General features: G+C 35.2%; 2 protein-coding genes across 2 annotated transcripts in view; one reads left to right on the top strand and one right to left on the bottom strand.

Annotated features, from left to right (window-relative positions):
* Nucleotides 1-2057, bottom strand: part of LOC116016524 (bifunctional bis(5'-adenosyl)-triphosphatase/adenylylsulfatase FHIT) — a 3203-nt gene extending 1146 nt beyond the window's left edge. Inside the window, exons 1-3 of the mRNA XM_031256831.1 lie at nucleotides 1873-2057; nucleotides 1660-1770; nucleotides 559-705 (exon numbers count right to left, since the gene is read on the bottom strand). Coding sequence (XP_031112691.1) covers nucleotides 559-705; nucleotides 1660-1770; nucleotides 1873-2049 — 435 coding nt within the window. The 5' untranslated portion in view covers nucleotides 2050-2057. The remainder of the gene's footprint in view (nucleotides 1-558; nucleotides 706-1659; nucleotides 1771-1872) is intronic.
* Nucleotides 2058-3839: 1782 nt separating this feature from the next.
* On the top strand, nucleotides 3840-9631 carry LOC116016523 (sister chromatid cohesion protein SCC4). The gene is made up of 13 exons (XM_031256830.1): nucleotides 3840-4180; nucleotides 4600-4751; nucleotides 5457-5598; nucleotides 5746-5862; nucleotides 6109-6610; nucleotides 6940-6978; nucleotides 7124-7245; nucleotides 7500-7646; nucleotides 8086-8175; nucleotides 8348-8472; nucleotides 8590-8795; nucleotides 9014-9138; nucleotides 9252-9631. The coding sequence occupies exons 1-13, from the start codon at nucleotides 3968-3970 to the stop codon at nucleotides 9441-9443; spliced, it is 2172 nt and encodes a 723-aa protein (XP_031112690.1). The 5' UTR covers nucleotides 3840-3967; the 3' UTR covers nucleotides 9444-9631.
* The last annotated feature ends 969 nt before the right edge of the window (nucleotides 9632-10600 follow it).

Below are 10600 nucleotides of genomic sequence, written 5' to 3' on the forward strand. Positions count from 1 at the left end.
GGGGGGGGGGGGGGGGGGGGTTTGGGGGGGGGGGGGGGGGGGGTGTGAAGGAGAAAAATGTAGGGGTATATATTGAGGTTCATGCAATATGGAAAAAAATACTCCATAATTAGAAAACTAGAATGATTCCTAGAAAAGCAAGAAAAATCAGATCTCAGGTCTGTGAGGGATGGCAATTTGCCCCGCCCAGGCGGGGATGGGGATGGGGAAAATTTTCGGGGAACGGAAACAGGGAACGTATGTAATTCCCCGTCGGGGACGGGATACCCCTCCCCGCCCCGTCCCCGAATAATTATTATAAATAAATAAATAAATTATATATATTTTTTTTAATATTAAAATCTTACTTTTTAAAATTAAAATTACACTAATTTAAGATTTTGACTAAGAATTGACCAGGGACGGGTATGGGGACTATTTTCCATTCCTCGCCGGGGATGGGGTCAGGGTTTCGAGGACAGGGACGGGGAGTATGTCTTGGGACAGATTATGTGGCTGCTTCAATAGCAGAACATAAGAAAGGGAAACACTAATGACATAGAAGCTCATAAAACATACTTGGATTGCAAATGTAAGTGATGATGCATTGTGGTAGGACTCAAGTTGACATCCAATCTTTTGTGCCACACACCACAAATCACTAGTTTCATCAGCAGTGAGATCTATAAAGCGCTTCACTTCACGCCTTGGGCAGACAAGCACATGTACATTTATGTTAAGTCAACTGGAAATGCAACTTGAAGTTCAAATAGAGGAACCAAATCAAGTAAAACAATTCCCAGATTCCCCCCAATCTCCCTACGCACACAATTTGAAGAAATAATCAAGAGCATTATGTGCTATACAAATTATCCAACAAATATAGAGAGAAAATAAGAGTATATTTAACTATTTAAGAGTAAAAAGTTGAAGATTATGTGGAGTATTTATTAGCAGGTATTACTATGCTAGGTTATAACCCGGAGGCTCTTATGGATGTGCTGTCCATGTTTGTACCCCAAAGCGTTTTGTCATCGGACAAAATTCATATTGCCCAAGGTGCATCGATTATCTATTTTTTTCTTTATCACTAAAAGGAATTTCACCATTCTGACTTCAGTCAAATACAAAAACTCATCCCCCAATGTATTCCAATAAACCACTCAATTTATTTGCAATCAAAAGGATATGACCTGCACAGGAAAAAAAGAGACAACTCACAATTAGATGCTTTGAGCTCGTATCAAGTTCCCGCTTGATATTTAAGAAAATACATAGCTACTAAAACTTGAACTTTCCAGCATACATATTACTTGTAGATATGGCAAGAATAAGACTCTGTTTGGCACACTTTGCTGAAAAGATAATAGCTGAAAACTTAAAAGCTAGTGGCGGCTTATTTTGAAACGTTTTAAAATAAGCTATTACTTTAAGCTTTCATTATTTTACCAAACAGATTGTATAGCTTATTTATAGTTTAAAATAAGTTCTAATAAGAATTTCAAGACTGGAAATTTAACAACATTTGCGGACAATGCAACTTTGGCAAAGGTAATACCACGTTTTAACCAAAAACCAAAACAGAAAGCAAATTATTTAAGGAAAGAAGCTAGCTCATACGCACAAAATGCAGTCAAACAGTAAAATTAAAAAAATAAAAAATAAAAAATAAAAAAAAGTACCAGGAACAAGAGGACGGAGGTTGACCAAAGCATAGGAAAGTTTGGATGAGTAGAAAACTTCCTTGGGATTAATTTCATACGGCCCAAATTGGTAATGCTCCGCTTCCATCTGGGTTACAGAAAACAATGAATTAAAACATAGAGCGTGCAATACTGGGGGAAAAACAAAGACAAATTTAATCACAAAATCAATGAATGCATAAGGGTTTGCCTTGCGTCGGGAGTGATTTGACAACGACGACAAAACCCGCGTTGTGCAGAACCGATGATCGGAAGTTGGCCGGTTAGGGAAGGTGATTCTGATCAGCTGAATAGCTCTCGGCGACGATGAAGAGACGGACACGAAGAAATGGCGACGAAGAGTAACGTTAAGAATTAGCTTTGACATTAGTATATAGAAGTGGAGACTGAGCTGTTTTAGGTATTAGGTACATTTTTTCGTTTTTCTTTTACTGGTTCATTTGTTTTTAGCTTTTTGATAAAATACAATTTTATAAAAAAATTTAGCAAAACTGATAAAATAGGCCCTCAAACTTTATCTAAAAGTTCAATTATATTCTCGAACATTCAAAAAGTTTAATTAAGCACATGAACTTATCATTTTGTTGCATTTAAACTCATATGACCGGGCCAAAGACCTTGTGGTCTAGTGGCACTTGGTGTCCCGATTAACACTCCCACATCTGGTCGGTGGTTGAGAGGGGGACTAGTAGCGAAGAAGACAAAACCACGAAGACAAACCACACTGATTCGTCTTCTCCTTCTCCGTTGGAGAAGACGACCTTAGCGAAGAAGACAAACCACACTGGTTCGTCTTCTCCAAGGAGAAGACGACCTTGGCTGGGGATGAACACTCTTTTTTTTTTGTACTATTAACTCTGTTACATGACACTCTTTTAATACATTTAGTACTTTTCTTTCTCAAATTGTATGACCATTTCACATATTTCCTTTTTTTTTTTTTCTTAACTTCAACACACATAATTTATTTTATTTTAAAATTTAATGTCTTCAGTTATGAAATTAGTGGAGAATAACAGTTTTAATAAATGTTCTTTAAATTTTATTTTATTGTTATAACGAATGATTTTTAAATAATATTTTTTCATTTATATGTAATTATTAATAATTTATTATTATAAATTTCAAAAATTGTTAAATATGTTTTAAAACTTTACACGAAATTACAATATGATTCCTGAACTTTTGAAAGTAAAATTAATCTCATGAACATGTTATTTTTGTACATTGAAGCCTCCAAATTAGTTAATGACGTGCAATAGCATGTCATTAAGATTTCAACGACACTCCGACAGCTTCGACAATAGATGACGGTTGCCTTTGACGAGGGCAACCAAACTGGTCGCCTTCTTCAAAGAAAGCGATTGACAACCGTTCATCGATTTTCCCCCGATTGATACCAACGCCGATATGCATAATGGTAACATGTTGGTTACCTAGAGTTACTCTCAAAATCCCCTCACAATAGCATGTGACAATACTATTGCAGACAACCTATATAACTGAGTTGGTCGATCATGAATTTGAGAGGGAAATTCAGTGATTGATTACTGATAAGAAAGTTTGTTAAACAAAATTGAAAATGTAGTTATAATCGTTTAATGGTTTTAGTCAAAATCTTAATTTGTATTGTGTTGTAGTTAGGGTTGCTACTTTGTGACTTACAGAGTTGCTTTCAATATTCTCCACCATAATAGTCGAAGGCAGTAATATTGAGAGACAACCAATAAGGCAATAACTCTCTCATAGTTTGACAAGTTGATAGACGTAATACTTAAATACGATTCAAATGTACACAACATAAAAGTTATTAGATATTTTTTTTACTTATCATGAGCTCAAAGTGAAAAGTCAATGATGGACGACAACATCGATTAATTGCCGGCGACGAAAATTTGCTAAACGATTTTTTAAATTGTAGTTATAACCGTTTCGAAATTGTAGTAGAAATCTTAAGTTACTCTATTGTAATTAGAGTTGCGATATGTGACTTATAAATTTGTTTTCAAGATCTTCCATCATAAATCATAATAATCGGTGTGACGGCGACTATAGTATTGAAAGACAACCCAACTAAATTGATACAAAATTAATTTTGTAATCACACGCTATAAGAACTCCCAAAAAATGAACAAGCCTTTTTTTTCATTTTGGCACTTAAATACATTTAAACGTAAGAAACAGAAAAAATCCCCGCGAATTTTTGCTTATCCTGAGAAGGAAAGTCAGTGATGGACGACGGCGGCGATTGATTCCCGGCGGCGAATTTTAGAGAAGAAAGAGGCATGGAAGCGGTGGCGGAGGGGCTGTGGGGATTGGCGGACTATCACGAGAAGAAAGCCGAGATCGGAAAGGCTGTGAAGTGCTTAGAAGCCATTTGCCAGAGCCACGTCTCCTTCTTCCCAATTGTCGAAATCAAGACTCGTCTCCGCGTGGCCACTCTCCTCCTTAAACACTCCAACAACATTAACCACGCTAAAGCCCACCTTGAACGTTCCGTTAGTACTTCCTCTCTTACTGTAGCTCCTTACTTGATTTGCTCGCACCGTTGACTGTTATCTTCCTATTGTCAAACACGTCAATATATGTTAGTATGCGTATCTCGATACTAAAATTCCATGAACCTATTTGACCAATAGGTTACCCCATTTGATTAGAAAGAAATAGCTGCTTAGAACTTAGGGTTTGAGATTGAATTTTAGGATAGATGTTCTGATGAATTTTGGTTGATAAGTACTTATAATGGTCTTTAGTGTGTGTGGAGGTAGTAGAATTGACTCATTGAGAAGTGCAGTAGTCTTTACATGTGTTGCCTCCGGGAAATAAGTTTCAAAATCTAAGTGTGTTAAATATGTTCTTATTTTTGGGGGTAAAAAATTAAACCCTCTTTTGCTAATAGTGTTTTTATGTGTTTCAGCAATTGCTTTTAAAGTCAATTCCTTCATGCTTTGAGCTAAAGTGCAGAGCCTACAGCTTATTGAGCCAATGTTACCATCTTGTTGGGGCTATTGTTTCACAAAAACAGATACTGAACAAGGGTTTGGAACTTATTGCATCTTCTGAGGATGGGTATGCCTTCATTACTTTAGGCTACTGCATAATGCTATTTTACTACTTAGTACATTATTCTATACGTGAATGAAGAAATAAATATATGCTGCAAACCTCACTATACTTGGATTTGGGATCAGATGTGTTGAGTAAGGTTCTCAATTCCGCAATTTCTTATTTGAAAAAAAGTGCTAATATTATATTTATTGATTATTGAATCATGCTCTTAAAGTACATGACAGGAGAAGTACTCTTACTAAATTAGTAGTTATATGCCCTTACCTTTCAATTTACTTGGCAATAAGATTTTGAATTGAAGTGATTCAAGTGCTCTTTGGAAACAAATTGTGTGTGTGTGTGTGTTCTTCACTGAATCATATATAAACCTCTTTTATTTGTATCATTTCCTCCCAGAAGCATTGATTTCCATCGTCTATAGAAAGCTTATAAAATTGAAATATCAATTGAGTGCTGTAAATTAATTGTCTTAGATATGATCTCTGAGATTTATATTGTTTGATGGATTGGAAAGCTTCATGATTTTTCTTTCTGGTCATTAGATGAAGAAGCTTTAATAGAATATGTTATCTTGCTATTGGTAAATTGGTGACTTTCTAGTAGTATTATAAAACAACTACAAAAGGAAGTGTCTGTCTATTCTTTTCTGCCAAGACTCTTTCTGCATACTATTTATCACATTTCTTTATGCCTCTTTGCTTGAAGTTTTTCTGCGAGGTTATGGTCCTGCAACTTCAATTCTCAGCTTGCAAATGCTTTGATAATTGAGGGAGACTATCTTGGATCAATTTCCGCTTTAGAGCGTGGATTTTATTCTGCAGCTGAGATGTGTTATCCAGAATTACAGGTTAGCTTTATCTAGGATGAATTTTCTCCTTGTCCGATGTCTTGGAGAGAGTTTCAACAGTATAATGTGATATATGTCATGTTTTGTGTTTGTATGGACATGGTATTTCATATTTTCATTATTAATTTTGATTTTTTTTGGTGCCAGATGTTTTTTGCGAGTTCTATCTTGCATGTTCACCTCATGCAATGGGAGAATGCAAGTACGATTCAAGAAGTTGTCAACAAATGTAATTTAATTTGGGAATCTATTGATCAAAATAAAGTAAGTTGATATCTTTACTATCTGTCTGTAATCTTGCTAACAAAATATGTTGCGATATTTTTATTCCATCTTTAAGGAATATTTGTAAGAATGGTTGTTTTGTTATCTGCAATTTAAGCTGAACTTCTGACTGCTACCCATTTGGTACTTAAATTTATCATTCTTGTTCATTTGTTTTTCTAAATATATATTTCTTTGATGTGACCTGATGCTTGAATTTTTGTTTTCTCTTCTCTGGCACAAAAGAGACAGCAATGCCTTGGTCTGTTATTTTATAATGAGCTGTTGCAAGTATTCTATCTACTTCGGATATGTGACTATAAGAATGCTGCACAGCATGTTGAAAAATTGGATGCTGCCATGAAGTCTGACTTACAGCAGATGCAACATGTCAAGGAACTCAACAAAGAATTAACTGAAGTGAATAAAAGTCTTTCTAATTCTGATTTAAACTACAGAGACAGATCTGCTTTATCTAAGAAACAAGCTCTCCTTGAAGAACAGCTCAATAATTTAACAGGAGTAGGATCAACTGGCAAAGAATTTTTGGAACCAACGTATTTTGGAAATGTTAAACGGGCCTGGGGTGATAAGCTTGAGTTGGCACCACCTCCTATTGATGGAGAGTGGCTACCAAAAGGTGCTATTTATGCATTGGTAGATCTCACTGTAGTTGTATTTAGCCGTCCAAAAGGACTCTTTAAGGATTGTCTGAAGAGGATTCAGTCTGGCCAACTAACCATTCAAGGTGGGTGCTGTCCTGTAAAGGACGACTAAGTGATCATGATTAGGAATTCTTTCTTGTTTACGTAGTTCTATTGCCTTTCTTTATAATTTGCCACCTCTACTCTATGTAATACTCCTAAAGTTGGGGAGAGCCAAGATTTTCCAGCTTGTGCATCCAGAAATAAATGGCATTTAATTCTATATGAACACTCAAAATGAGTTAATCAGATTTTTCTAAGGTGGCCTATAATCACTTTTTTTTTTTTTTTCTTTTTCCTGAAAGCACATGATACATATGATTGTGAGTTTGGATTCTCATATGTGAAACTCAAATGACTTTGCTGCTTGCAGAGGAGCTTGAAAAACTTGGGATCAATGATGGGGCAAAAGGTGATCTGTTGTCCTCTTTGTTAGAGAGATCTATTTCATTTTAATGAATTACAATTAGTCGCCTTAGGATAATTCTTGGAAAAATGTAAGCACACTTTTAGCAGTACAGGAATAAGGTTGCTTACATGTTTTTTGTAACACGCAGAAGTGGATTTGCTACACTCTGCCATTTGGATGGCAAGTGTCTATTTAAACCTTCTGATGCAGTTCTTTGAAAATAAAGTTGCAATGGATCTTACGCGATCTGAATTTATTGAAGCACAAGAGGTTTGTTTTCTGTGCCTCATGCATTTTCTCTGCCAGTTTGCTTGCTACATTTCTTTTCATCTTGTTCCTCCACAAAAAATTACAAGCATCTATTGAAGATTTTAGGTCCTTATTTTCAAACAGATATAACCCCAAGGCACCATATTCTAGAATCCTAAGCATTGTGATTGAATTAATACATTTCTATCTGTTGTAGGTTGAATATATATATTGAAGGTAAAACTGTAAATGCTAATAGTTCTATCTTTTTACAGACTTTGGTGCAGATGAGAAATTGGTTTATTCGCTTCCCAACAATTTTACAGGCATGTGAGAGTACAATTGAAATGCTTAGAGGGCAGTATGCACATTCTGTTGGCTGCTATGAAGAAGCTAGTTTTCATTTCATTGAGGCTTCAAAGGTATGCCATGGGCTTGTGGTGTTGAATTTTGCGATTATTAAACATATTGTTAGATTGACGGCAAATATCCAGATTGTACATTAGTGGACTCTTTGCAGCATTTAATTTGAGTAGATAAAAAATTTCCTCTATTCCCTATTTTATAAATTCAGCAGACTCTCAAAAAGCTTTTGCATTGTTCATTATTTCTCGATTGATGGAGTTCAAAAAGAATGTGAAAAGCCTTTGTGATATAGCCTCTTTTATTAATAATACAAAATATCTATTAACAAGGCATCACTGAGGTACAATTCACTAACAAAAGTCTACTTGTGCAAGTCCCAGGTAGCAATATAAACCATTGTCATTTCACTGATTTGTGAAGTACATAAGAAAGCCTCAAAGTTGGTATTCCTTAATCAATATTCTGCTTTACACCACCTTTTTTTTTGGTGTCTAGCTTACAGAGAACAAAACGATGCAAGCTATGTGCCACATCTATGCAGCGATCTCTTATATCTGTATTGGCAATGCTGAATCCTCTTCCAAGGTAAATGCATTTACCTATTACCTCTATACCAGAATATACATTAATTCTGATTTCAAAAAGCATTTCCCCCCTCTTCCAAAGTAAATGCATTTACCTATTACCTCTATACCAGAATATACATTAATTCTGATTTCTAAAAGCAATACCCTAAGCATAACTATTCTGCGAACAGGCTGTTGATCTCATTGGACCAATTTTGAATGTAATTGATTCTTTTGTTGGAGTAAGAGAGAAAACCAGTGTTCTTCTTGCTCATGGGTTTCTGTTGATGAGGCAGCAAAATCTACAAGAAGCTAGGTATATGTATTAATAGAATTTTTTTTTTCTCCAAATTCAATTTGGTTTGAGGTAATTACAGCCAGCCTCCCCCACTACCTTTCTCTCTTTCTCACTTTGCTTTTAACTTTGTTGCAGAGTTAGACTGGCTGCTGGTTTGCAGACAGCACATCATTGGTTGGGGAATCTTCAACTTGTTTCACAATATTTAAGTGTGTTGGGAAATTTAGCTCTTGTGATTCGTGATACTGGACAAGCTAGAGAGATATTAAGATCCTCATTGACCCTGGCAAAGAAGCTCTATGATATTCCTACTCAAGTTTGGGTACTATCAAATTTGACAGGTACCATTTATGCCTTGTTTATACTTGCTTACTGTGAATTACTTGCTTTCAAACTGTATCAACTATAAATCTTTTTTCTCTGACATAAGCATGATGATCGGCAAGTATGATGGAAATATATTTGTTGATGAAGTTTCTTATAGTGCACCATTAATTTTCATTGTTCCTAGTTTCTTTCTTATTTTAGTTTTTGGCCAAACCCCCTTGTTTTTCATCAGCTCTGTACCAGCAATTAGGCGAGAAAGGGAATGAAATTGAAAACCATGAGTACCAAACAAAGAAACTAGGGGAGCTGCAAAAACGACTCCATGATGCATGTTCATCCACTCACCATCTTGAGCTGGTAAATGCGCTTGTGACAATCTAAACCTTAACATTTTTGACCACCATACCTTTAGTAGATACTAGTGCCTGGATTTCTTGTTCCATGATTTTATGTACTCACATAATGTGCAGATTGCAAAAGTGAAAACTGAAGTCCATCAATGGAGTAATTATGATATGAAAAGAACAATAGCCAACCCGCCCACCGGAGTTGATCTGGACATTCCCGAATCTGTTGGTCTATCAACCTCGGCTCCTAATCCATCGTCATCGTCAAGACTTATGGATGTTGATCTTGGGAGGCTCAGAAAGAGGAACATTTAAGCTTCCTATCTGCAAATTGGTATGTTGTGCAAAGTGGTAGTGTTTTCATTTCTTAGAAACTCCTATGTCTATTGATGTACTTAAATACCCCCTCTTGTAAAAGTAGCTGCTCTGAATAATATTATATGATTTTGCTTCTTGAATCAAGGATTTCTTTTTATGTATATCATTTTAAAATTAAAATTAAAGCATGGGCCATTGATTAACTAGCTAATTTTACATGAAGTAAAAAACAATTTTCGTGAAGCTTATATTATATGATGGTGTAATACGGTACTGCCCTTTTAGGTTAGGAGTCTTGTTACCAAGACTTGGAGAGTAAAACAAAGTAATCACTTACATTGCCATTGTTATGGATGCGACTTTTAAGCTCAACACGCGTTATGACTGACTTGAGCCGCTAGTGTCGTCACTGTCGTGCGGTCACATAGACTCGTCAACAAAAAACTCGATATGTGTTTTTTATTTTGACGCTAAATAAATACTTCCTGCTTGAAAAAAGAATGGATTTATTAAATTTAATACACTTTTTGATAACCATAAAACTTTTTAACTGATCTCTTGTGTTATTCTACTTGAGTTGCTCTAAAGATACATATATTATGAATAGAATATTTATTACCTTATTATCTTTTTATCATATTCTTATCATTATACGTATAGCATATAAGTCACCTGGAATTTTCCTCTTTTCTAAAAATAATATTCTTATTTATCCATTATTACTCATACCATCACATATACTTACACATTAAAAATTACATATTGCACAATTTTTACATTAATCGAAAATGATTATTATTTTTAACCACGTTATATTGTTATGTATGATACTATATAAAATTCTCCATAAAACTTTAAACAAAAGCAAATAGGACTGCCCTGTGCCCATGACTCGAAATCACAATAGACATTGTACTTTGCGGTTCTCGGTGTAAACGAGGAAGACAATATTTTAATATGGATTTGAAAGAAACATCAGAATCTTCAGGCGAAGTTGGAACTGCTTTATACACCAGCACAAAGTACAACTCAAATCTATGACTGAATATTATATTGTTGTGATAACCAGTTTAGTGTAGCGTCGCATTGCATTGCGATATATACTTGAAAAGAAGAGTTTAAACCCTAATGGAAACACATTCCCATGACAAACA

Source organism: Ipomoea triloba, chromosome 4 (assembly GCF_003576645.1).
Source record: "Ipomoea triloba cultivar NCNSP0323 chromosome 4, ASM357664v1".
NCBI lineage: Eukaryota > Viridiplantae > Streptophyta > Magnoliopsida > Solanales > Convolvulaceae > Ipomoea > Ipomoea triloba.

What these genes read in the sequence shown, in the direction of transcription:
- LOC116016523 (XM_031256830.1), top strand. Translation starts at nt 3,968, where the DNA reads ATGGAAGCGGTGGCGGAGGGGCTGTGGGGATTGGCGGACTATCACGAG. An exon ending in AAGCCCACCTTGAACGTTCC is followed by an intron (nt 4,181 to 4,599) that starts GTTAGTACTTCC and finishes TATGTGTTTCAG; the next exon opens with CAATTGCTTTTAAAGTCAAT. An exon ending in GGTACTATCAAATTTGACAG is followed by an intron (nt 8,796 to 9,013) that starts GTACCATTTATG and finishes GTTTTTCATCAG; the next exon opens with CTCTGTACCAGCAATTAGGC.